General features: G+C 42.0%; 1 protein-coding gene across 1 annotated transcript in view; it reads right to left on the bottom strand.

The window, feature by feature from the left end:
• Positions 1 to 20,220: 20,220 nt before the first annotated feature.
• Positions 20,221 to 25,566, bottom strand: part of GRIA2 (glutamate ionotropic receptor AMPA type subunit 2) — a 140,595-nt gene continuing 135,249 nt past the window's right edge. The window contains 3 exon segments of the mRNA XM_033958667.1: positions 20,221 to 20,948; positions 20,950 to 21,033; positions 24,392 to 24,526. Of these exon segments, the coding sequence (XP_033814558.1) occupies positions 20,868 to 20,948; positions 20,950 to 21,033; positions 24,392 to 24,526 (300 nt within the window). The 3' untranslated portion in view covers positions 20,221 to 20,867.

The following is a 25,566-nucleotide window of genomic DNA, read 5'->3' as shown; positions in this document are numbered from 1 at the left end:
CATCATGCCGCTGTATCGTGCAATGGTGCGCCCGCACCTGGAGTACTGTGTCCAGTATTGGTCACCGTATCTCAAAAAGGACATGGCGATACTTGAAAGGGTCCAGAGAAGAGCGACGAAAATAATAAAAGGTATGGAAAACATTTCATACACAGACAGGTTGGAAAGGCTGGGGGCTCTTCTCCCTGGAGAGGCGGAGACTCAGAGGAGACATGATAGAGACTTACAAGATCATAAAGGGCATAGAGAAGGTAGGGAGGGACAGATTCTTCAACCGATCGGGAACCACAAGAACAAGGGGGCACTCGGAGAAACTGAAGGGGGACCGGTTTAGAACCAATGCCAGGATGTTCTTTTACACTCAGAGGATAGTGGACACCTGGAATGCGCTGCCTAAAGTTGTAATAGGACAGAGCACACTACGGGGTTTTAAAGAAGGATTGGATAAATTCCTGACAGATAAAGGAATCGAGAGATACAGATAAGGGCAAAGATAGGATATAGAAAGGGTATCAAGGCGAAATTTAAGGGATCACATACAGGTCATGGACCTGATGGGCCGCCGCGGATGCAGACTGCTGGGCGCGATGGACCACCGGTCTGACCCAGCAGAAGCGACTTCTTATGTTCTTATCACAGGTTACCTACGTATACATAAAAACATAAAAATTGCGGCTGCTGGGTCAGACCTGCGGCGGCCCTTAGGTCAAAGACCAGCGCCCTAACTGAGACTAGCCTTACCTGCCTACGTTCTGGCTCAGCAGGAACTTGTCTAACTTTGTCTTGAATCCCTGAAGGGTGCTTTCTCCTACCTCTGGAAGAGTGTTCCATTTTTCTATCACTCTCTGGGTGAAGAAGAACTTCCATACGTTTGTACGGAATCTATCCCCTTTTTACTTTAGAGAGTGCCTTCTCATTCTCTCTACTAAAGTATTTGCTATTTGGACAATTTTCTTTTTGAAGTTCCCCTGCAAGTGCTTGGTTAAATATTTTGGAAAAAAAAAAAAAAAAATGGGCTTCTTTTACTAAACTGTGGTAGAGCTTTTTACTGGGGGCCGGTGAGTTAAAGGCTTCAACACTCATTCAATTCCTATGAGTGTCAGAGCATTTACTTTGCCGGCCCACAGTAAGACACTCTCCCGTGGTTTAGTAACTCAGAGTCAATTAGTACGCGGGACAATCGCATGCAGACAAAGGAGCTCAGACAAATGCGCGCAGGACCTCAATGCGCCGGATTAAAAGTTAAATTTAAAGCGCTCCAAGGGTGTGTGTGTGTGGGGGGGGGAATCCCTCCAGTTAACTTAGAAGTGTTGGCAATGTCATGGGGGGGTTCGAGAAGAAACCCCCCATTACAGAGGAAACTGTAATTTTTCCCTGTTTTAGGGAAAAATTAGTTTCCTCTGTAAGTGTGTGTGGGTTCCCCCCACCCCCAACAGCAGCACCAACACTTCTAAGTAAACTGGGGGGGGTCCTCCATACCCCCCTCAGAGCGCTTTAAATTTAACTTTAAATCTGGCGCGCTGACGCCCTGTGCACATTTATCTGAGCTCCTTTGTCTCCGCACAATTGTCTGGCGGGCTTTAGTCCCGTCACCTTTATATTGGATAAGGAATCTAAATCATGATAATATGCAGTGGCATAGTAAGGAGGGGCAGTCCGACCTGGGCACCATCTTAGGGTGCACAATACCCATCCTCCTTTCTATCCTCTCGCTCCTTCTCCACACACCCCCACCCCACTACCACATGCCCCCTCCATTGCCTCTTTAATGTTCATGGCACGAGCAGCAACCCCAGCATCGGCTTTTCCTCTGGCATCACTTCCTGGACTCGTGATATCAGAGGAAGAGCCGATGGCAGCGCGAGCAATTGCTGCTCATGCCAGGAATGTTAAAGTGGTATGGGGGGAAGGGGTACGCGGGCAGCATGAGGGGTCGGGAAGGAGCGGATGAGATGGGGAGCAGAGAAGAGAACAGGAGGGCCTCTCACCCTTGCTACACCAATATGAATTTTCCTGATATCAATTAGATGGGGGGGGGCTAGGCTAGGCTCTCTTCACCCATCCCCCAGCAAAAGGCAGACAAAGCAAAAAACTATATGACGAACTACTAGCCACCAGAGTAGTGAAAATAGACCGCCACCTCTCCGAGCTACTGACCAAGACGACCAACTACAAAACATTCAGGAAAGAACTGAAAACTATACTTTTCAAAAAAATTTGTCAAATGAGCTAACTAAAATCTTATAAACCCTCCCCCAGATCCCATCACTCATGCTAATTCGTGTAAGCTCACTCTATCTATCAACTCTGTAAGCTCCCTGGGAATGCCCAGGCCAACTCTTTTTGTAAACCGCCTTGAGCTGAAACATATTGGCGGGATAGAAAACACTAATGTAATGTAAAATGGATCTGGTAGTAATTGGTATAATATGTGCATCCATTTGTTAATTGCTTGATGGATGTATTTTCTTTTTGAAAGTTCTCTTTCTTCAGTGATGTGGACTAGATTTCTTTTCTTATTTTTTTTCTTGCTATGTTCGCACAAAATCGAATAAAAAAAGGGGGGGGGGGAATCCCACTCATAATGTCCAAAAATAGCCCCGTCCATCTCACAGTCATTGTTGATTAGGATAAACATTGGGATTTCTTGTCTGAAAATATGCGAGAAGAACATTCTTGGGCTGAAAACATCCAAAATGAACAGCCACTTTCCAAAATTAAATGCCCAAAATATAAATGGCTTCATTTATACAAAAATGGCCTCACTGATATTCCTGCAGAGCAGAGGGTCAGCCTACTGGTCAGTGCAGTGGACTTTAAACGTCAGATTCCAGGTACAAATCCCAGCTTAATTTTTTTTAAATATGTTATTGTAAGCCCTACAGGGACAGATAAAAACCTACTGGACCTAAACATACATCACTACAGTAGTCATTTAGGTAAGTAGGTATTTGTTCCACGAGGGCTCACATTTTTGTACAGAAATGCACCTGGGTCCTATCGTCAACGACCACTGCACTGGACCACTAGGCTACTCCTTACCGCTGCGCTTCCGAGGGAGGTGGTGGCGTGGGAAACGGTGACAGAGTTCAAAAAAGCACGAGATGAACACAGAGAATCTCTTATCAGAAAATAATGGGTAAATATTGAAGAAATAAGGCCTGTACTGGGAAGACTTGCGTGGTCTGTGTCCTCCATATGGCCATTCAATTGAGGATGGGCTGGAGAGGGCTTCAACGGCTGGGATGCTTTATGGACTGAAGTGAGCTTTGACAGAGACTTCAGCGGATAGAACCTAGGCACAGTACCGGGCAGAGCTCTGGGGTTCTGTTAGCCTGTTATTGAGAAAGACAAGGGGGATGCCACTGCTTGCCCTGGAACAGTGGCAAGGAATATTGCTACTTCCTTGGGTTTTGGCCAAGTACTAGGGACCTGGATTGGCCACTGTGAGAACGGGCTACTGGGCTTGATTGACCATTGGTCTGACCCAATAAAGCTATTCTTATGTTCTTAAATATCTAAGAAAAAGAACAATTTATATTAAATCATTAATTTATAGAGCATGTATGGTTGGGCAGACTGGATGGACCATTCGGATTCTTATCTGCCATCATTTAGTCTGTTACTATGCTTCCTGCTCTGTTAGGAATGGCCATAGTACCTGACGCTGTCATATAGCCTGGTATCCACTGTCACTTTCACTTCTTAGGGGGGTTAGGAGAGGGTCAGTAACCACTGCTCAATCAGGGCTCCTTTTTGTAACCTGGATATGACAGAAAAAGGGCTAGACAAAAAAAGTCCTTCTTTTTCCCCTTCGACGTTTCTTTCTTTTCCATTATTATTGAAAGATGTCTTAATTTTGAGTCCTCTCTGGGTTTTGCCCCAACCCCCCCCCCCCCCTTGCTATTTGGACAAATCACAGTGTAAAATGTCCAAATTCTGCCTTTCGTAAATTGCAATTTGGACATTTTCGGCAGATGAACCTTTTATGGCCATTTTGAGATGTCCATCTGCTTCAAAAATGAGTGCCACGAGCTCCTGAGTTCAGCTGAAAACAGGGGACACATTTAGAAATCTAACTTAAGAATTGACATTTTGAAGCTCAGCTTTTTTGTAATATTGGGCCCTAGGGGACTGATTCTATTTTTTAAAAAAACACATACACCTAACTCTTAGGTGTCATTCAGCAAGGTAGTCAATCATCTGCTAGGCGCCATTTATAGAATCATGCCTAGCAGCGCCTAAGCATTCTTAGACGACAGTAGGCGTTAAAACCTTAGACACACTGCCATTTAGGACATTGTTTTCTTCGCCTAAATGAGTGCACCTAAAGTTAGGTGTCTAAGTCGAACCATGCCCCAAATCCACCCCAAATTTGCCCTTAAACATACCTACTTGCTGGTAGGCACCTTGGTGTAGATGCCTACCTCAAAGTGGTATGCCTCTCAGCTTTAATCATTTTTAATGGCATTTTCAATTATTGGCATTGATTAATCCAATTACGAAAATTAAGTTTGGCTCTTATATTGGGTAGGTGCACTGATCTAGGCACCTAACTTTAGGCATCATTTATAGATTCAGGGCCTAGATCTAACATAACTCCCCCTCTAGATAGAGGGGGAGTTATTTTAGATCTGTCTACGGAACAAAAAAAGAAGAAGCCCCATTGGTTGATCACTGGCATAAGCTACACCATCAGGAAACAGATTTTAAGTTTGTGATACTGAATAATAGGCATGGTGGCAATATTACCCGTCAGCTGATTAATTGTGAACAATGATTCATTTTTTCTTGGGATACAGCTGCCCCTAAAGGACTGAATGAAGTAGTAGAATGGTTGTTGGGCTGCTAAGTTTAGTTTGACCAATCAGCTTGAAACTTGTCAGATGTGGTCAGGTGTTTTAAAGAGAGCTACTCGGGGTTATATGGTGTTGAATGAAGAGTGTTTGTAAGTAGACATGCCACAATGAAGCCCGAAATGGGATCTCTTTTCCACTTTGAAGTTGCTTCAGCATGAGTAAGATATAAAGTTTAGTATATAAGTTATCATGTTTTTTATAAGATATGTTTTTTGGATTCTTTATTGATACGTTGCTGCTTTCTTAGAAGTGTGAAGCAGATCTTCCTCTTGAGAAAGCCAAAAGGGGAAACAGGTATTGTGCTGAAGGATATCGTATTACATATACTGTGTCCAGGAAGGAGGAGGCAGTGGAAGACAAGCAGGACTTTGCAGTTGAATTTTAAGGATTTGGATTACATTTGGACAAGATTTGAACTTTGAACATTGGATAAAATTTGAAGATTAAGTGGATTTTATATTTTTTGCTTTTTCCTTTTTTTGTTGCACTTTAAGCACAAAGCGTTTTTTAGAACTGAGCACTTTGGATTGGCAACAGCTGAGGCCCGGGACTTTATACAATTTCAGCAGAGATAAGTACCCCTCTTGTTTGACAATCTCTGAATGCTATATACATTTTTTTTTAACTTTAGCTACTTTAAGAGTTTTGCCTTTAGTTGTTTTATGGCAGGAAGGGAGGAGTGCTACGATGTATAAAGCCTGAACTGGCAGAGCCCGTGTCCTCATGCTTTTGAGTTCTTGTAGGCCATCACTGAGCACTATTTAGCAATTTAATAATTTATTATTTTGTAATAAGGTTATTTATAGATGAACAATTCTCTTTTAGTAGAATAATTTAAAAATTTCTTAGAGGATTTATAATTATAATTTTGTACTCCGATTGTATTTATTGTTCTATGTTTCGATAACCATAAATTCTATGACATCACAATGCAGCTGTAAAGAGCCTTAGCCAATAGGGCGAGGAGGAGATAGTGGATGCTGTGGATGGGCCATTTGGCCTTTATCTGCCATCATGTTGTTATGTTTCTGTATTTCATTTAGGAACTTTGCGTTCCTAGCACTGACTTGACGGACATGACATGGCATTTCCTACCAATATTAAGGGACCATTTTACTGAAGCGCATAAAACACTTAGGGGTCTGTTAGCTAAGCTGTTTTAGGAGCTTATACATGCCTAATGCAGGATGCACTAAAGCATTGTGTTTTAGTTTTGCCATTTGTGTGTGTTAAAACATGAGGCCGAATACTGAGACCACGGGAGGCGGGCCAGTTAACTCCTGTTGCCAGTGCTGACCAGCTAAGGGCTCCATTTGCTGGGAGTGCATGGTGCAGTAGTTAGATCTACAGCCTTAGCACCCTGAGGTTGTGGGTTCAAATCCCATGCTACTCCTTGTGACCTTGGGCAAGTCACTTAATCTCCCATTGCCCCAGGTACATTAGATAGGGAAAAATGCTTGAGCACCTGAATGTAAACCACTTAGACTATAAGTGATATATAAATGCTATACATAAATACTAAACCACGGTAGCAGCTCCACTGCCCATAGGGATTTAATGGATATTGGAGTGTTTGAAACACAGCAGCCACAACCGCAGCTTTGTAAAAGAGGAGGGGGGTGGTAAGTCAATATTCAGTGCTGGCTAGTTACATTTATAGCAACCCAAGATGGGACTGCTAGGTATGTGGATTGATTTAGCCACTAAATTTGGCCTGTCAGCACTGAAAATTGCCGGTTATCATGCAATATAGCTGGTTAACTTTTAGCCGCTAACCAGGAATATTCAGCAGAGATAACTGGTTATGTCATGCTGAAAATGTACTTTTAGCCAGATAAGTGTCTTTTAACCGTTCAGCACCATTTCTGGCCAGTTAAATAATGCCAAATATTGGCTGGATGGATGGTGTCAGGGGTGGAGAATGAGCATGGATGTGCTAATCGTCTCCCTTACTAACATTACCCGCAATTCTATTTGCGCATTAATAACGCAGGAGTCCTTAGCACCTCCTAAGTAGGAAGGCAGTAAGCACTCATGCAATTTCATTTCTTAATGGCTATGCACTAATGATAAACTTAGCACATGACCAGAAATGCAACAAATAGAAAAAAAACAAAAACCAACCAACCTTTTTTGATTGCCTCGCTAGAGCTGGGCTTAGAACACAGAAAGGCCCACATAAGGATGCCCTGCACCCACCAACTTGCACAGCTTAGTAGAAGGGCCCCTTAAAGCGTGGTTGATCATGGAGTAATTGCTAGTGCCCAATGGGGTTGAGATGCTTTAATGTAATTTTGCAGTTACTGATCAACACTGAGGCCCCCATTCTATAAATAACAACTAAAACTTAGGCGCAGAGCAGTGTGGTGCTTAAGTGCAATTCTATAAAAGTTAGGCATATTTTATAGAATCATACTTAGTAATGCTTAAAGTAGGCTTAGGTGTCGATAGGCATCGTAAACTTAGGGCACCCTATTTATGCCAGGGTTTTCTTGGCCTAGATGAGTACACCTATTTTAGGGGCCTACTGGTGCCTAGGTCCAAAACAGGTGCCTACATGATAAACCCACCCATGATCCACCCCTAACCACCCCTACTTTCTAGTAGGCATCTAGGACTAGGCGCCTACCTCAAAATGATAGGCACCTACCGAGTTAGGCATCTATCATCCAATTAAGTGCACTTTATGCTAATTGTTAATTATCAGCTCCGAGTAAGCCTTTTAAATAATTAAGACCCCCCCCCTTTTATCAAGCTGTGTTATGGGGGGAGGGTTATCATGAGTCACTGAGGTAAAAGCTCTGGCGCTCATAGGAATTCTATGAGTGCCGGAGCTTTTACCGCAGCAGCCTGCGATTATAAAACCCTAATGCAGCTTGATAAAAGGAGGCCTACGGTAGGCGTCTAGAGTGGCTAGGCATGCCAATCTGGGTGCCTAACTTTAGGAGTACCGTAATTTATAGAATCTGGGCCCAAGTGCTTTTTGTGGAGGACAGGCATAGAACAGACATAGAAGGCTTTTGTGGGTTAACGTGCTGCAAACACCAAGTGCTAACCCACTAATGCTCAGTTGACATGAGAGCACGTACCACCTCCTAAGTAGGAGGTCTTAAGTGCTTCCAAGTAACCTCCAGATTACCATATGCACATGGAACTTTTAATGCAGAACCTGTATGGAACAATCCTGTGAATACCCCCAATAGTTGCCTCATTAAAAGATCCACTAGCCCATGGTAAAATCTTGTGTTAAGCCACTTAGATGTGAATTTTACTGTGGCTTAATAAAAGGATCTCTAGGCAGGGCAGGATTAACCAATAGGCTAAGTAGGCACGTGCCTAGGGCCCGAAATGGTCAGGGGGGCCCGATGAAGGAAGGCATCAACATTGTTTTTTCCAAACGGCAATGGGCCCCTCCTGCATCAATCAGCAATGCGGCCCCCCTCCCCCACCCCCCCGATTGGCAACGCGGCACCCCCCATCGACAGAAAGTAAGACAAGCAAGCAATGCGGATAAGAAAGGCAACGGGAACTGTAATTGTGCAAGCGGTGCTGCCCATAGCTTCCCTCCGACGCAGCTTCCTGTTTCCGCCTGGGCGCATGGTGGGGTAGGGGCGGAGCAGGGGGCCCAGTGTACTTGTGTGCCTAGGGGCTCTCGATGAATTAATCCTGCCCTGTCTCTAGGTTATAATTTGAATCATCAGGACTCTCCATACCATACCACACATTTTTCGACAAGGATTCAATGCGGTTTACAAGATTCTAATCAGTGGTCATGAACACTGAATTACAGGTTATAGAAATGTCTTTAAATTTTGAATTATAGGTTAGAAGAGATGAGTCTTTAGCATTCGCTTTAGACTCTCAGGCTTCACATAACACTGACCAGTGATGTTATTGACTTATTTTCTTTTTAATCAGAGCTTTTTCATACTATACCCAGAGGTATATTTCATGCATGTAAATTAATAGAAAGGAAAACAAATATTTAAAGTAGTCATCTTTTCAGGTAAAGTCTAACTTGCTTTGTCTGTAATGAGTCATCAATTCTTTGCGTTGAAAGTCAAATGAATGTCTAAAGTTTAGTATTTTGCTGGATATAGCAAATATCTTACTAATTACTTAATATTAAATGTGTAATGTACTCAGTAACCACCACTGGTCAGATTAAAATATATAATGACAACGATTTCATGGGAACCATCATTGCACACACCGGTTCTCTATTCCTCCATTTAACCAGAAAGGCACAGCGTTAATTCTAACCAGCATTCGTGATTAAATTCAACTTAAGTAATGCAAGAAAAAAGAAAAGAAACAAAACCAACAGAACACTGCACTTATCTGGTTCTGCTTGTAAAGCGCTGGTACAAGGAAAATCAGGTCAAAGGTTTTATCAGGTGCCCAGTGAGCAGTCCTTTCTTTGGAGAAGCCACGATAGCGTTCAGCCTCAACATTTACTATCTGATGACCTTCTGTTTACCCTGACAACGATTGCGAAATTCAGCTTGAGTTGGCAAACAGCGGATCTAAGCTGACTAAGAGAATTGTAACCCCTCCCTCTTTTAAAACTCCCTATTTTTAGTCTCTTGAGAAGGAAAAGTTAAACATAAAATCTAATATTACCTTTTTAAAAAGAATTTACAAGAAATAAGAGTTTTTATTTTATTATTACAATTCTAAAAGATATATATCCAAATAACTTTAACATAAAATCCCAAATAAACTTTTCCTCATAGAATTTAGTCCTTTCAAAAGATTTTTCTCACAGATTTCAAATGTAAATTTTCTCACAGGACTCCGTTGTTTATTTTACACCGCCGTTGGGTACCAGCGCTTCTTCTTTCTTCTTTTGAGATTCAGTTTTGATCAACAGCAAACCTACTTCCTAACTTTAAAAAAATCAAAGGGAGGAAAACCCTAACACCCTGAAAAATATGTTTGTTGCTTTAATTTTCTCTAACTACCCATAGAAAAGAAAAAAATAATTGAAATTCCCTAACTTTTCCAACCCTGATGTATTTTAAACTATTCTCAAACAAACCCCAGACCAACCTGTCTTTCAAACTGAACTCTTCCCAACCCTTTTTTTCTCTCTCTGGCAGTAAAAGAATCCTGACCTGCACTGCTCACTGCTACCTGATCTCTTCAGATCTGATGCAGACATAAACATTCCAGAATTCTCACTCTCAGGCAGGCAAATACAGCATTAAATTACCCAGCTAACCAACAAAACTTTTCACTTCAAAATAAAAACTTCTATCAGATCTTCTGCCCTATAATGTAATTATTAAATGATAGTTCTGTTATCTATATAGATATAGATATTGAATGCAATAATATACTGTTATTTTATTTATATAACACTGTTCTTGTTTAAAAATCAATAAAGAATTATAAAAAAAAAAAAAAAAGATCTTCTGCCCTATAAACTATAACACATTTCAAACTTATTTTTGTGACCCATGGTTACAGAATTATAGGTGCAAATTATCTGAAGAGGCTGAGGCGTGGGAGACTCAAGAGCAATGTAAGGAAATTCTTTTTTACGGAGAGGGTAGTGGATGCCTGGAATGCGCTCCCGAGAGAGGTGGTGGAGAGGAAAATGGTGACAGAGTTCAAAAAAGTGTGGGACGAACACAGAAGATCAAGAATCAGAAAATAATAGTAAATACTGACGAATTAAGGCCAGTCCTGGGCAGACTTGCACGGTCTGTGTCTTTATATGGCTGTTTGGATGAGGATGGGCTGGGGAGGGCTTTGACGGCTGGGATAGTGTAGATCAGGGGTGCCCAACACGTCGATCGCGATCGACCGGTCGATCGGGAAGACAACGCCAGTCGATCTCGTGTTGCCGTTCCAATCGGCCGGCCGATCAGCCTTCTTCTCCCCAAGGTTCCCCACCGGAATCTCCCCAAGGTTCCCCACGCACACTCATTCTTGCTGCGCCCTTCCTGCCCGACTGCCAGAACCCGTCGTCCAACTGGGGGATGATGTCACTTCCTTCAGGAGAAGGCGGGAGGGAGGTCTAGGGAAGTCACGACCCTTGAGAGCTGAGCGCCGGCTGCCCCTGGCGGAATTGACAAGCCAGACTGGAGAAAGGCGGTCGGGAGCAGGAGGTGCTCTGCCCAAAAATGCCGGAGCTGCAGCTGCTGCTCTGACGTCTTGAGCCTGAAAATGTGAAGTTGAGTGTCCTGCTAAAAAGAGACTGGAACGGCTCTCATGGAAGACTGGCTTTTTTTCTTTTCTTTTCCTCGGCCCTGGGGATCCAGAGATTTGGGCCTGCAGAAGCCTAACGCTGACCAGCATTCCTCTCCCCGACATCAATTCTTACATCGGAGAGGAATTTCTGGGCCAGCCAATCGCTGCCTGGCTGGCCCGGAACTTCCTCTCCGACATCAGAATTGAAGGGGAGCAGAATGCTGGTCAGTGCAAGGCTTCTGCATGCAGAGCTTGGGGGGCGGTGGCTTGGAGGCCTGTTCCCCGGTGGCGACGGCAAACCTAGTGGCTTGGGGGAGGGCAGGGAGAAAGAAACAAAGGGGGCAAGCAGGGAGACAAAAAGAAAGTGGGCATGGAGAGAGAGAGAGAAAGAAAGAACAGGAGGCAGGGAGAAAGAAAGAAAAAGTTGGGGGAGAGAATGAGGTATGGAAGAGAGAAAGCATATAGGAGGCTGAAAGAAGGAGTGGGCTGAAATCAGAAGATGTCAGAAGAAGTGCAGCCAGAGTGAAGTGAGAAGAAGTCAGAAGAAGAAAGTGCAACCAGAGACTCATGAAATCACCAAACAAAAGTAGGAAAAATGATTTTATTTTCAATTTAGTGATCAAAATGTGTCTGTTTTGAGAATTTATATCTGCTGTCTATATTTTGCACTATGGCTCCCTTTTACTAAACCACAATAGCGGTTTTTAGCGCAGGGAGCCTATGAGCGTCGAGAGCAGCGTGGGGCATTCAGCGCAACTCCCTGCGCTAAAAACTTCTATGTGGTTTAGTAAAAAGGGAGGGGCTATATTTGTCTATTTTTGTATGGTTGTTATTGAGATGACATTGCATAGAGTCATCTGCCTTGACCTCTTTGAAAAAAACCCGGAATATGAATGATAATTAACATTTTCTCTGCCTTTCAGTGTGCTTTGTGGGCTTTAAAAATTTTTTTTATTGTTGGTAGATCATTTTGACTTGGTCATTTTAAAAGTAGCTCGCAAGCCCAAAAAGTGTGGGCACCCCTGGTGTAGATGGACTGGAGTGAGCTTTGACGGAGACTTCAGTAGCTGGAACCTAAGCACAGTACCAGGCCGAGCTTTGGATTCTTGCCCAGAAATAGCTAAGAAGAAGAAAAAAAAATAAATTAAATTGAATCAGGTTGGGCAGACTGGATGGACCATTCGGGTCTTTATCTGCCGTCATCTACTATCTTACTATGAAGAAATACAGCGATTCATTCAACAGACTTTTAAGTCACTGGGCACCTGATAAAACCTTTGACCCAAATTTCCTTATACCAGCGCTTTACAAACAGAACCAGAGAAGTGCAGCATTCTATTGGGTTTTTTTTTCTTTTCTTTTTTTCTTGCATTAAGTTGGATTTACTCACAAACACTGGTTAGAATTAACGATGTGCCTTTCTGGTTAAATGAAGGAATAGGGAACCTGTGTATTCAATGATGGTTCCCATGAAATCGTTGTCATTATATATTTTAATATGACCAGTGGTGGTTACTGAGCATATTACACATTTAATATTAAGTAACTAGTAAGATATTTGATAATTCTAGCAAAGTACTAAACTTTAGACATTAATTATAACTGAGTACTTTATATTTAGTATTTCCCAGTTTGTAGAAAGTCAAATGAATGCCTTTTGTGTATAGAAAGTATGAAAGAGTTCACAAATAAAGGTCTGTATCCTTTTTTGTAATTTTTTTTTATGTAGGACTGTAATTTGTACAATAATCCTCCCAAAAAATCCAAACAAAAACTGATATGTCCCAGGTTTAAAAAAGGAAGCATTTTTATCATACATAGAAAAAGTAGGCAGTCTAGCATCTTCAAAAGGTATGCTGAACGGTGTACAGTGAAACCTATCCTTAAACCCACTCTCAGTAAAGACATCTACTCTTCAGGTTGAATTTTTGAGGCGACACAATGTTGAATCTTGAGCAAAAATCAATAAGGTGTCCAGTGGAGTTCACTGGTGCATAGAAATTTGACAGGGCCTAGAAATGGATCGAGATCACCATATAGGCCACTTTTCAGAGCTGCCATTTCTAAGGGGACGGACGGATGGACTTCTTGACCAGTCCTGGTTTAGAACTTACATCCTAAAGTGGTGTAGTGTTTGCAGTCCCTGAGTCTACCCATCGAGAACAGAGCTTCAGGTCTTATAGTGCATCAACATAGGGTTGTCAGAAATCCAGAAGGGACTCAAAATCTCCCTCCTAGAACTAGGTAATGTGGCATCACTGCTTTTAAGTCCCTGTTGACCTGAGCTAGATTTGAACCAATGACCTAGAGATGAAAGGCTCTAAAGAGTTTGACAGGTAGTAATCTTAAGGAACCCATTTCACTGTACATCCAGCTCTGTAATGATATCTGCATAATGCAGGTTACAGTTAGTAGAAATCTTGTAAAGAGGACCAAAAAAAAAAGCCAAAAAGACAGTTTCAAATTTACAGTACACAAGAAAAATTCATTACCATTTAGATCTTTTTATAACAGTTTCATTTTTATAAATAAATGGGAATTAAACCCCTTCCATCTTCTGGCAGTACTCTTAAATTATTTTCACTTAAATACAGAGAGACTTTTTTTTAACATATACTATAGTTATACTGAATACCGTATCGACGTATCAAAATCAGGGACATCAAGCTATGGTTACCACTTGCAGTTAAGAAAGATGTGCATTAACTCGTTAGCACAGTTGGCAAATTAAATACTTTTACAGTATGTACAATTTTTTTTATCAGGTCATAGCTATAAAAACAATAAAATATAACTTTACATCATCATTGCAAATTTTCAGAGGTATATATACATATATATACATATTTTAAATTCAGTTTTTTAACAAAAGAAACTGTTCTGAATTTCTTTTCAAACAGATCCAGAGGTGCAGTACCACAGACAGTTAAATAATATATATTGTTATGTTATATCAAGCTTAGTTTAGAAAAAAATAAAATAAAAATCAAGTACCACATGATGGAACTGCAAATTTGGTCATCCTAGCAAATTCAAGTTTTGCTGTTTAAAGGAAATCTAATACTCAAAAATCCTCCTTGGTATGGGTAGCAATATGCTATAACAACATAAGGGTATTGTCTGGGCATACACAGCTAAGAGGCAGGAGCCGAATTAGCAGGATAATAATGGTGTGCATTCATGATCTTGCATTCAGTTCATTTGGGCACCTAAAACTGAAATACTTAGAAATGGAAATACTTTGGAATTCAACACACATAGGATCAATTTGCAAGCGTGAAGTTCTTCATTATTGATGGGCTGTGATGCTGTATTTGTTGTATTTGATGATATTTGCATCAATAAAACTGTTTGAATCTAAAAGGAGCACAAGCTGAACTTTTGTGGCTGTGCACACTTCTGCAGTGACATGATGGTCACAGAAGAGTATAATGCTAAAGTTGCTAGTTACAGCGCAGATGCAAGTATGAGACCAGCTCTTTTTAGGTGTGCTTGCATGGAATTTTTTTTTTTCTGCATTCTATTTTTTAAGAGCAAAATAAAAATCAAATGGCATTGCAAAGCTTTCTAGTATTTCTTTGAACCAGTGACTTGGTGTGCAAATTTAAATCTGTATACCAACCATCAGGCCAATATTCGAAAGAATTAACTTCACTGATGACAATGTCAACTACCGTATTTTCACGTAGATAACGCGCACCCGTGTAAAACGCGCACACGGGTATAGCGCGCAGGAAACCGACATATATGTAAAAAAAATTATATATACCGTGCACACCCGTATACCGCGCATGCTGCCCCGACTCTCCCGTCGCCGCCCGACTCTCCTTTCGCCCGCCCCGACTCTCCTCTGGCCACCCCGACTCTCCTTTCCCCCGCCCCGACTCTCCTCTGGCCACCCCGACTCTCCTTTCCCCCGCCCCAACTCTCCTCTCTCCCTTGAAGTCCTGTCCCCACCTTGAAAGCCTGATGCCCCCCCGACGTCCGATTCACCCCCCCCCCGTAGGACCGCTCGCACCCCCACCCGAAGGACCGCTCGCACATACCCGCACCCCCACCCCGAAGGACCGCTCGCACGCACTCCCACCCGCACCCTCACCCTGAAGGACCGCTCGCACCCCCACAGCCTCCCGACCCCCCCCGCTCATCATGTAGAAGCTCCTACCGGTGGCCTGCTGCTTCCTCTTGGCGGTCCTGGCCCTTCTGTGAGCCCTGCGTCTGCGCTGCTTCGTCTTCTGGCGGCCCCGCCCTTTCTCTGATGTCAGAGAAAGGGCGGGACCGACGGAAGACGAAGCAGCGCAGACGCAGGGCTCACAGAAGGGCCGGGACCGCCAAGAGGAAGCAGCAGGACACCAGTAGGAGCTTCTACATGATGAGTGGGGGGGGAGGGGTCGGGAGGCTGTGGGGGTGTGAGCGGTCCCGAACGGTCCTTCAGGGTGGGGGTGCGGGTGCGGGTGGGAGTGCGTGCGAGCGGTCCTTTGGGGTGGGGGTGCGGGTGCGTACGAGCGGTCCTTCGGGGTGGTGGTGCGAGTGGTCCTGCGGGGGGGGGGGGGTGAATCGGACGTCAGGGGGGGAACTATGTAAAAAAAAATTTGTAAAACGCGCTCACGCGTATAACGCACAAGGTTATGCACGGTTTGTAAAAACCGTGTATAACGCGCACATTATATGTGTGAAAATACGGTACTTACGTGGGTTTTTTTCAACAATAATCCAGACCACATGAATGGATAATTTTGGATGCATATTTTATTGAAGGGGCAATTCTACAAGTGGGTGCCTCTTTTGAGATGCCCCAATGCCGAGAGGAGAGACCTTAGGCTATAACTGCATCTGAACAACCAGACTCTCTTACAGAATATTAGCCTAAGCTAGTATTGGCATGCCTTACACTTAGGCATCTGCAGATACACAAGCCATAGACCTGGTGTAACTGCAGGCACCCAAATGCAGTAAGGATGAGCATCTATATGTTAAGAACATAAGAGTTGCCATACTAGGACAGACTGAAGGTCCATCCAGCCCAATATCCTGTTTCCAAATGTGGCCAATCCAGGTCACATGTACCTGGCAAGATCAGCAGGATCAGCAGGGCAAGGAAGAGGTACTGTGGATCAATTTAGAAAGAGGGAATGGTAAATATATTTACATTGGTGTGATGTACAGGCCTCCTTCACAGATGGAAGAATTGGACAGAAATTTAATAGTAGATATTCAGAATATATCTACAAAAAGGGTAGTTTTACTAATAGGTGGTTTTAACATGCCAGAAGTTGATTGGGGTATCCCTATTGCAGGGTCTTCTAGAAGTAGGGAGATCCTGGATTCTCTACAAGAACTGTTCAAGGATGGGGTCATACTAGACTTAGTGCTTACAAACAGGGAAAGTGTTTCTGATGTTACATGGGGTGATCATCTGGCATCCAGTGATCACTGCATGGTACAGTTTAATATTAAAATGGGTATAGAGAGGGCTCATTCAAAATTAAAGGATCTAGACTTTAAAAAAACTAACTTTGTTCAGATGAGGGATTATGTCAAGCAATTGTCTGGATGGGAATATCTGGAAGGAGTAGAAATGCAGTAGGAAAAACTGAAAAAATTTATTGTAAAGGTGACAGATCTTATTGTGAGGCAAGTAAGTAAAAGTAAGAGGAAAAGAAGGCTGCTTTGGTTCTCAAAAGTTGTAGATGAGAAGGTAAGGAATAAGAGGTTAGCTTTCATAAACTACAAAAGATGGCAGAAAGAGGAAGACAGGAAAAATATCTGGAAAAGTTAAGAGAGGCTGGTCAAGAAGTCAGGAAAGCAGAGATACAAATGGAAAAAAAATAGCTGACACAGTAAAACGAGGAGACAAAACATTTTTTAGATATATCAGTGATAGGAAGAAGTACAAAAGTGATGTTGTGAGACTCAAAAGTGAAGGGGAGGAATATATAGAAGCTGATAAAGAAAAGGCTGAATTGCTTAACAAATATTTCTGTTCTGTATTCACGGCTGAAGATCCGGGAGCAGGACCGTAGAAGACAAATGTGAATAGGGATGGTGGAGTGGTAGACCCCAGTCGATTTTCAGAGGGTTATGTTTGTGAGGAGCTAGGTAAATTAAACATAGAAACATGATGGCAGATAAAGGCCAAATGGCCCACCTAGTCTGCCCATCTGCAGTAACCATTATCTCTTTCTCTCTCCGAGAGATCCCGCATGCCTATTCCAGACCTTTTTTAATTCAATAGAAACATGATGGCAGACAAAGCGATGGGACCAGATGGTGTACTGAAGGAACTAAGGGAAGTTCTGGTGGCTCCGTTGACTGACATTTTCAGTGCTTCTCTAGAGAGGGGAGTGGTACTAGAAGACAGTAGAAGGGTGGATTTGGTCTCTCTACACAAACGTGGAACTAAGGAAGCAGTAGGGAATTACAGGCCAGTAAGTCTGACTTCTGTGGTAAGCAAATTAATGGAAACACTTTTAAAACAGAGAATGGTGAAGTTTCTGGAATCTGGTGGATTACAGGACCAGAGGCAACATGGATTCACTAGAGGTAGGTCTTGTCAGACAAATCTGATCAGTTTCTTTGACTGGGTGCGCTAGATGTGGTGTATTTAGATTTTAGCAAAGCCTTTGACAGTGTACTACACAGATAGCTACTACATAAACTGAGTGTTCTTGGGATGGGCCCCAAAGTGACGGGCTGGGTCAGGAACTGGTTAAGTGGAAGGCGACAGAGGGAAATGGTCAATGGAGATCGCTCTGAGGAAAGGGATGTTACCAGTGGTATGCCTCAAGGTTCTGTTCTTGGGCTTGTTCTTTTTAACATTTTTATAAGCGATATTGCTGAAGGGCTGTCAGGTAAGATTTGCCTCTTTACGGATGATACCAAAATCTGCAGTAGAGTAGACACCCCGGATGGTGTGAATGACATGAAAAAAGACCTAGCGAAGCTTGAAGAATGGTCTGAAATTTGGCAGCTAAAATTTAATGCCAAGAAATGCAAGGTCATGCATTTGGGACAAAAACCAGAAGGAATGGTACAGTTTAGGGGGTGAAGAACTTTTGTACATGACAGAAGAATGGGACTTGGGTGTGATTGTATGTGATGATCTTAAGGTGGCCAAACAGGTTGAAAAGGTGACGGCGAAATCTAGAAGGATGCTAGGGTACATAGGAAGATTAGGCGATTAGGACATCCAAGTGCCGATTTAGGATGATTTTTTGGACATCTGTTTTTTGATTATGAGCCTGATAACTTGCAGCTTTACCTGTCCATCCCATGCTCCAATCATGTGAATGCTCCTTTTAATTTATACACTATGGCCTTATAGAACGCTTAGTGTTTCGCATTAAAGTTCTACTGTACTGTACACTTATGGTCTCAATTGGCACGTACATGTGGGCGCCCTATTACAGAATTGCCCTTTATATGACCAAAGTTTTCCATCTGAAAATAATAATAATAATAACTTTATTTTTTCCTATACCGCCACAAACTTGCAACTTCTAGGCAGTTTACAGTGAAGAAAGCTGGACAAGGGAGTGGAATCACTTAGAATCCTAACTTATACCTACAAACAGCATTATTCAGCCTCAATTCCATTCTAGAATATTAACATTCACATACCTAAAAGTTAAATGGATAAATTTATGCCAGTCACAGAGCTGGTATAAGTAAGCAATCTAAGTGCAGCTGGGATGAGTGCATCTTAAAATATTCTGTAAGCAGTGGGTGTGAGTGAGAATCCAGTCTATGTCCTGTCCATGCTCTGTACCTGTGTATGCCCCCACTTGAAAAAAGGTGCTATGGTGTTATGACAGCATTTACACATGGAAGTATGCATAAATGCTAGTATTCTAGCCATTTATGCATGTAAAAATATACATAAATGTGAGCAACTAGATTATAGAATTGTTCGTCACCTATATAAGTTAAGGTGGCCAAGTAGCTTTCACAAATAACAGGTATAAATTGAAACATCTAGCTTAGTTCAAGTTATACAAGTGTTATTACCTATCACTATTTAATTTAAGTATAATTTGGAAAACATCTAGGTGAGCTATTTGACATCATACTCAGGGATGGTTCAACCATTAGGTGGATTAAGTGTTCACCAAAGGTGGCACATTTTGCGGGGATGGCATCAGCACAGCAGTCACCGTCTCTAATCAAAACTCAACATTGTCAATGCGGGGCCTTGAACAACCAAATAGAACAAGGCCTGCTGCATCCAAAATTGAATGTGCAGGCTATGCTGCGTCTTTTTTTTTAGAGCTGCCGACTGCTATGCTAGCACCAAATTGTGCTGCCCTGGAGGCAATAAGGAAGAGAAGAGGAGATGCTGGATCCCTGATGTGAAGAATGGAAAGAGATGCTGGACTCGGTATGAAGTAGAGGACAAGAAAGAGTAGACATGGGAATGGGAGATGGTGGATACCTGGTATGGGGACGGAATGGGATATGATGGACACCTTGGTGAGAAGTAGGGTAGGGAACAGGAGATGCTGGACACCTCAAAGGGGTAAGGAATGGGAGATAGTGGACACAAGGGGAAGGCTTTGAGCTATCCTAGGGGGAGGAGGTGCATGGCTGAAGGGCCCAGATACCTTTAGGTCAGACCTGATTATAAATTCATCACATGGCTGATGGGTTCAGCTTTTACTACACCTACCCTGCAAATTAAATTTCCAAGGAGACTGAAAGAAATCTTTATATGAATAAGGACATATTGTGTAAGCAACATGAAAAAATGCTATATCATATTTTAAACCTGAACTAACCAAAAATATTTTGGTTAAATAGAAGTGTAGAGTCAAGTGACACACCTGTTTGGATAGTGGCTTATCCTTTGCATGAAGATGTATAATAAAATTTTCCATTTGTATTCCTTTTTATTAAACTTCTAGAAACTTCTTAATAGAGTTTTATAAGGAAATTACAATGCATATTTTAAAACAACCTAAGAATAAAAACCATTGGCACATGAGATCTGAAACTTCATATATTCTAATAAACATAAACAACCTAGATTCAGTTTTCTGGGACCAAATTAATTTGAATGTGTTGTATGAAACTTACATGAACAACTGTACCTAGCAGAAGTAATGAACCATTTGCAAATAAAACCATAGGAAAAAGTTTATTTAAAATCTCAAGCATTGCCAAGTAATTTGATATTAACACCAAATGTTAAAGAACAGGATATACAGTAAAGTTTTAATAACAATATTAAATAACAAGATTTCAACCTCTTTTTTATCTTTCTTCAGCATGTACATATTTGGCTTTGAAAAATATGGAATTGATGTTTTAAGCCTCTTTGTTTAATTTTCCCCCACGGTTTAAATGTTTATTCTATCCAACCAGTATGGAAGCAAATTTATTTAAAAGCCACTTTGCCTGTGAAAATACCTAAAAATATTTTTTTTAATTATTTTAAATCTTTCTTTTTTTTTTCTTATAAAACATGTCACATCTTGATGCAGTTGATGTCAAGTGTGCTTAAGTCAGTATGAATCAAGAACTAACAACGGTGGCTGCAGAAACTGGTGTGTTGCCTGTATGACTTCAGTCAGATTACAGTACTTCCATGTTAGCTGTGCATGACAGTCAAACTTGTCTTTAACTCGTGTAGAAAAATGGTGTTGTGTTTAGTTCTAGACTGTAGCATCCAATACGATTCAAGATCAACGCCATCCATCTAGGAACTCTTAGTCGAAAGGGGAAAGTCTTCAAGACATCGGATGCCTCTCACCACTTTTGACAATAATCTCGCTAGAAAACCATTGTGTAAGGCACTCAAGAGGTTCTTATCAATCACAAGAGATCAGCCACACTGACATTCATTCTCATGCCAGGACTCACGTAAAAGACTGCATGCACTGCTTTTGGGAAATGCTGGAGTCATAATATGTCCGTTTTCTCCAGTACTTCCTGTAATTGACAGCCTTGCCTTGTTCCTCATGGCGTCACCCAAAGTCATCTTAAAGAGGAGAAAAAGGAATATGTTATTTGAAGTGACTGTTTCAGAACGCTTCAAAGAACCTTCCCACCCAAAAAACAACAGTGAATGCAGGTGTTGGCTACACATATAGAAACATAGAAACACGATGGCAGAAAAGACCAAATGGCCCATCCACAGCATCCACTATCTTCTCCTCTCCCTAAGAGATCCCACATGCCTGTCCCATGTTTTTTTTTTAATTCAGACACATATCACATAAGCAGATTAATATGATGAAAGATGTCCATTCTCACCCGCTCCCCCCCCCGAAAAAAATACAATACAGTACTGTTAATAATACAATTTGGCCCAAATTCTATATGTGGCACCTAAAGTTATATGTGTACATTGGTGTACACAGTCGATGTACATGCACAACTTAATTGAATAAGTGGCCTAATCAGTACCAATAATTTGCAATCAACACCTCATAATTTACATTAATTGGCAGTTACGCACGTAACTCGGTAGGTGTGAGTCTATAAGTTATAGTGTGCAATGCAGAAAAGTGGGTGTGGTTAGGGGGGTGAATCGTGGGCGTGGATATGTTATGCACAAGTTTATAGAATATGCACTGGTGTGCATACAACTTAGGTGCATAACCACTTCACATAACCCCAGGATTTATAATGTGGCTTCTACATACACTAGAGCAGGGCTGCCCTAGTCCAGTTCTCGAGATCTACTGGCAGGCCAGGTTTTCAGGATATCCACAATGAATATGCATGATAGAGATTTCCCTGCACTGCCTTCTTGCCTTCTTGGTATGCAAATCTCTCTCATGCATGTTCAATGTAGATATCCTGAAAACCTGGCCTGCCAGTAGATCTCGAGGACCAGACTTGGACAGCCCTGCTCTAGAACTTCAGAGACACAACTCTGGGCTCAATAAATTCATAACCCTAAGCTTTATGTGCCATCTCTTCATCGGCTCATTTCAAATATTTTTATACATTTAAATTTGTTCATATAAATATTCCAAACATTTTAAATAATGACACTTAGCTTTCTGGTCATAAAAGGCCGGGAACAAGTCAACATGTTTCGCTTCCTGCTTTTTCAAGGCTTTCCCCTGGTTCTCATACTGTGGTGTTCCATGTTGCTTCCCTGAGCTTAGCTTGAGAGGTCTGGACTCCTCAGCCTTTTTTTTATACATTTAAATTTGTTCATATAAATATTCCAGACTTATTTTAAATAGTGATACTTAGCGTTGTGGTCATAACTGGAGAACTCTCAGCAAGTCTGAGGAGTCCAGCCCTCACAAGCTAAGCTCAGGGGAGCAACATAGAATATCACAGTATGAGTACCACAAATTTAAATGTATAAAAAATTTGAAATGAGCTAATGAACAGGTGACACAAACTTAGGGCTATGAATTTACTGAGCCCAGAGTTGTGTCTCAAGTTCTAGAGCAGGGGTGCCTAAAAGGTCGATCACAATCGAACAGTAGATCGCAAAGGCAATGTGAGTTGATCGTATTGCCTTCGCGTTCTACCTGCTTCCCGATGCAGAAGCACCGAGCCGACCAACCTTCCCCACCCGACGTCAATTCTGACATCGGAGAGGAAGTTCCGTCGGGAGTTTTGCTGGTCGGCCCGGTGCTTCTGCGTTGAGAAGCAGGGAGAGCTTGGGGTGGCGGTGGTTTGGAGGCCTGTTCCCTGATGGTGGCGGCAGTGGCTTGGGCAGGGAGAAAGAAAGAAAGGGGGCAGGGAAACAGAAAGAAAGAAGGGGGCAGGGAGAAAGAAAGAAAGGGGAGGGGAGATGAGCAGGGAAAGAGGAAGAAAAAGTTGGCGGAAGGAATGAGGTCTGTAAGCATGCAGCAGGCTGAAAGAAGGGAAGAAATATTGGATGCACAGTCAGAAGAAGAAAGTGCAACCAGAGACTCATGAAATCACCAGACAACAAAGGTAGGCAAAATGATTTTATTTTCAATTTAATGATTAAAATGTGTCCGTTTCGAGAATTTATATCTGCTGTCTATATTTTGCACTATGGCCCCCTTTTACAAAACCGCAATATTTTTAGCGCAGGGAGCCTATGAGTATTGAGAGCAGTGCGCAGCTCCCTGCTCTAAAAACTGCTATCGCAGTTTAATAAAAAGGGAGGGGGTATATTTGTCTATTTTTGTATAGTTGTTACTGAGATGACATTGCATAGAGTCATCTGCCTTGACCTCTTTGAAAAAAAACCGGAACATGAATGATAATTAACATTTTCTCTGCCTTTCAGTGTGCTTTGTTTGTTTGGTTTTTTTTTTATTTTACTGTTGGTAGATCATTTTGACTTGGTCATTTTAAAAGTAGCTCGCAATCCCAAAAAGTGTGGGCACCCTTGTTCTAGAGTATGTAGAAGACACATTATAAATCCTGAGGTTATGTGAAGTGGTTATGCTGATGACTGCCTTGGATAAATTTAGTTGAGTCTGTGTGAAAAGTACAACTTAGAGGCCTGGTTTTCACTGGCCTAAATGGGTGCACCTTAAAGTTATCATGCATAAGCTGTGTTAAGGGCGCTAAGCATGATTCTTCAAGTTCCATATAACTTGTATAGAATCAAGTGTAGTGCAAATGTAGTGATTTTTTTTTTAAGTGTGATATATAGAGTTAGGCCCTTGGAGGGGATGGGTGGGGGGGGGAGGAATTCCATAATCAGAGCTGGTATCGGCAGCTGCCAATAGCATGTCAATCATGAACCGGCACCAATTATAGAAATTTGCTGTTTTTTTTATACCGGTGCCTTAAATGTAGGCCAGCATTTTAGAAGCCTAAATTTAAGGCACCAGTGCCACACTTACGGAAGCGCCTAGGGGCTCCTAAAGATGCCTAAAGCCACTTCCGGTGCAAGCCACGCCCATACCAGCCTTAGGCATTCTTGCACGCCCCTAAGCACTTCTGTAAGCACAACACCAGTGCTGTAAATGAAGGCTCCATTCATGCCTCCACTTTTTTTTTTTTTTTTTTTTTTTTAGAAAACGCTTCCAGATTGGTTGGCTAGCCAGTGGTAGGGAGCGAAATCGCCAGCTAACCTTTGGCGCGTCTTTGAGAATTTTCCCCCTTTGTCTATAGAGCTCAGTTTTAAAGCAAAATAAAATGTATAACGACATATAAACACATGGCATACATAGGTATGATCTGTGCTTAGCCTGTTCATTTAAAGAGTTCAAGGACACGATAATGAAGCTACAGCATGCACATAGAAGGGTGTATTAGAACCTCATTCCTACCCCCTAAATTTTAACACTTTCGATTCCATATACGTTGTAACCTTCCTTATAAGTTGCAAAATTCTGCGAGTTCTGTGAGGAAGTAGGGTTAATATTCTGTGCACTTTTTGCCACCTTCATTCGTTTTGCCTCAGCTCGGGACTTGTAACAGAACTCAATCAAAGCCACCAGCATTGCCAAACCAAGTCCTCCAACGAGAATGTAGAAAACTCCAGCCACATTGCTCAGACTCAGCGCACTTGTCTTCTCCTACAAATGCACATGGAAGCAATCCATCACAAGCCGGCAGTGGAGCATGTTAAAAACAGCAACTTTACATTTCAATGTGAACAAAGGACACAATATAGATCATAACAGATACACAGACTGGGGACGCTCTGTAGTGGGGTTTTTGTGGAAATGCAGAAACGTGACTTTGTATGTCTAAGGACAGTTGAAACAAGACAGATACTCAGACACAAAGATTTTGGATTGCTTTCACTAGCCTCCCTAATATTTCACTTTGAAATTAGAATCAGTATTTGGGTGTTAATAGGAAACTAATTTCATAAAGCATCAGTTCATTCTATCATGTCTCTCTAATGCACAGTATTAATTAGGAGTTATCAACATGGGCGACCTGTTTAGATGTGTTATTTTGCTATTAACTTGAGTTATTAGTAACTAAGGCCCCAGAGCTCTAAAGCTTATCATGCAAGTAAGACTGGTTGTAGCAAGTCTAGCTCGCACGTTTCTTCAGCCTCCAGTGCACAAGAGGGTTCTCGGTGGCTTTTACTGATTGCAGTAGCAGCCACCGAGAAATCTATGCAAATGCATTACAAGTATCTCATTAGTATTAAAATGAGCGCTCCATGTAATGTAGAGCCAGGAACACCCCACCTGTTAATGTGCAAACTTTTCTGGCAGGTGTGGAGTTGTCAGTAGCAAAAAGAGTGACTTCTGGGAGGAGGAGTTTGCTTGAAAGGCTTCAAGAGTAGCCATGTGCGTGTTTTGTGTGCGTGGCTGTCCTGCACCTAACAGCTGCATCCAAAATCACAATGGGACTCATCTTTTTTTAAAATATATATATATACTTCTAAACGATCTGTAGCAAAGAAGCTTCTGCCGCAACTGGAAGGCTTTTTTTCGTTTCGCTTGCTGCTGCCTGTCTCTTCAGAGCTCCAACGATCACATCAGCCATGCACTTTAGTGGGCCTGCACACGAGAGCTGAGCATACCACTCAATGCTCCCCTTTACTGCCGATGCTCAACAGAAACAATGTGCATATAATTTACATGCTGTTTGTGTT

Source organism: Geotrypetes seraphini, chromosome 1 (genome assembly GCF_902459505.1).
Source record: "Geotrypetes seraphini chromosome 1, aGeoSer1.1, whole genome shotgun sequence".
In the NCBI taxonomy this organism is placed as follows: Eukaryota; Metazoa; Chordata; class Amphibia; order Gymnophiona; family Dermophiidae; genus Geotrypetes; species Geotrypetes seraphini.
The sequence above is the reverse complement of the archived record's forward strand: the minus strand, read 5'-3'. Positions and strand labels throughout refer to the sequence as shown.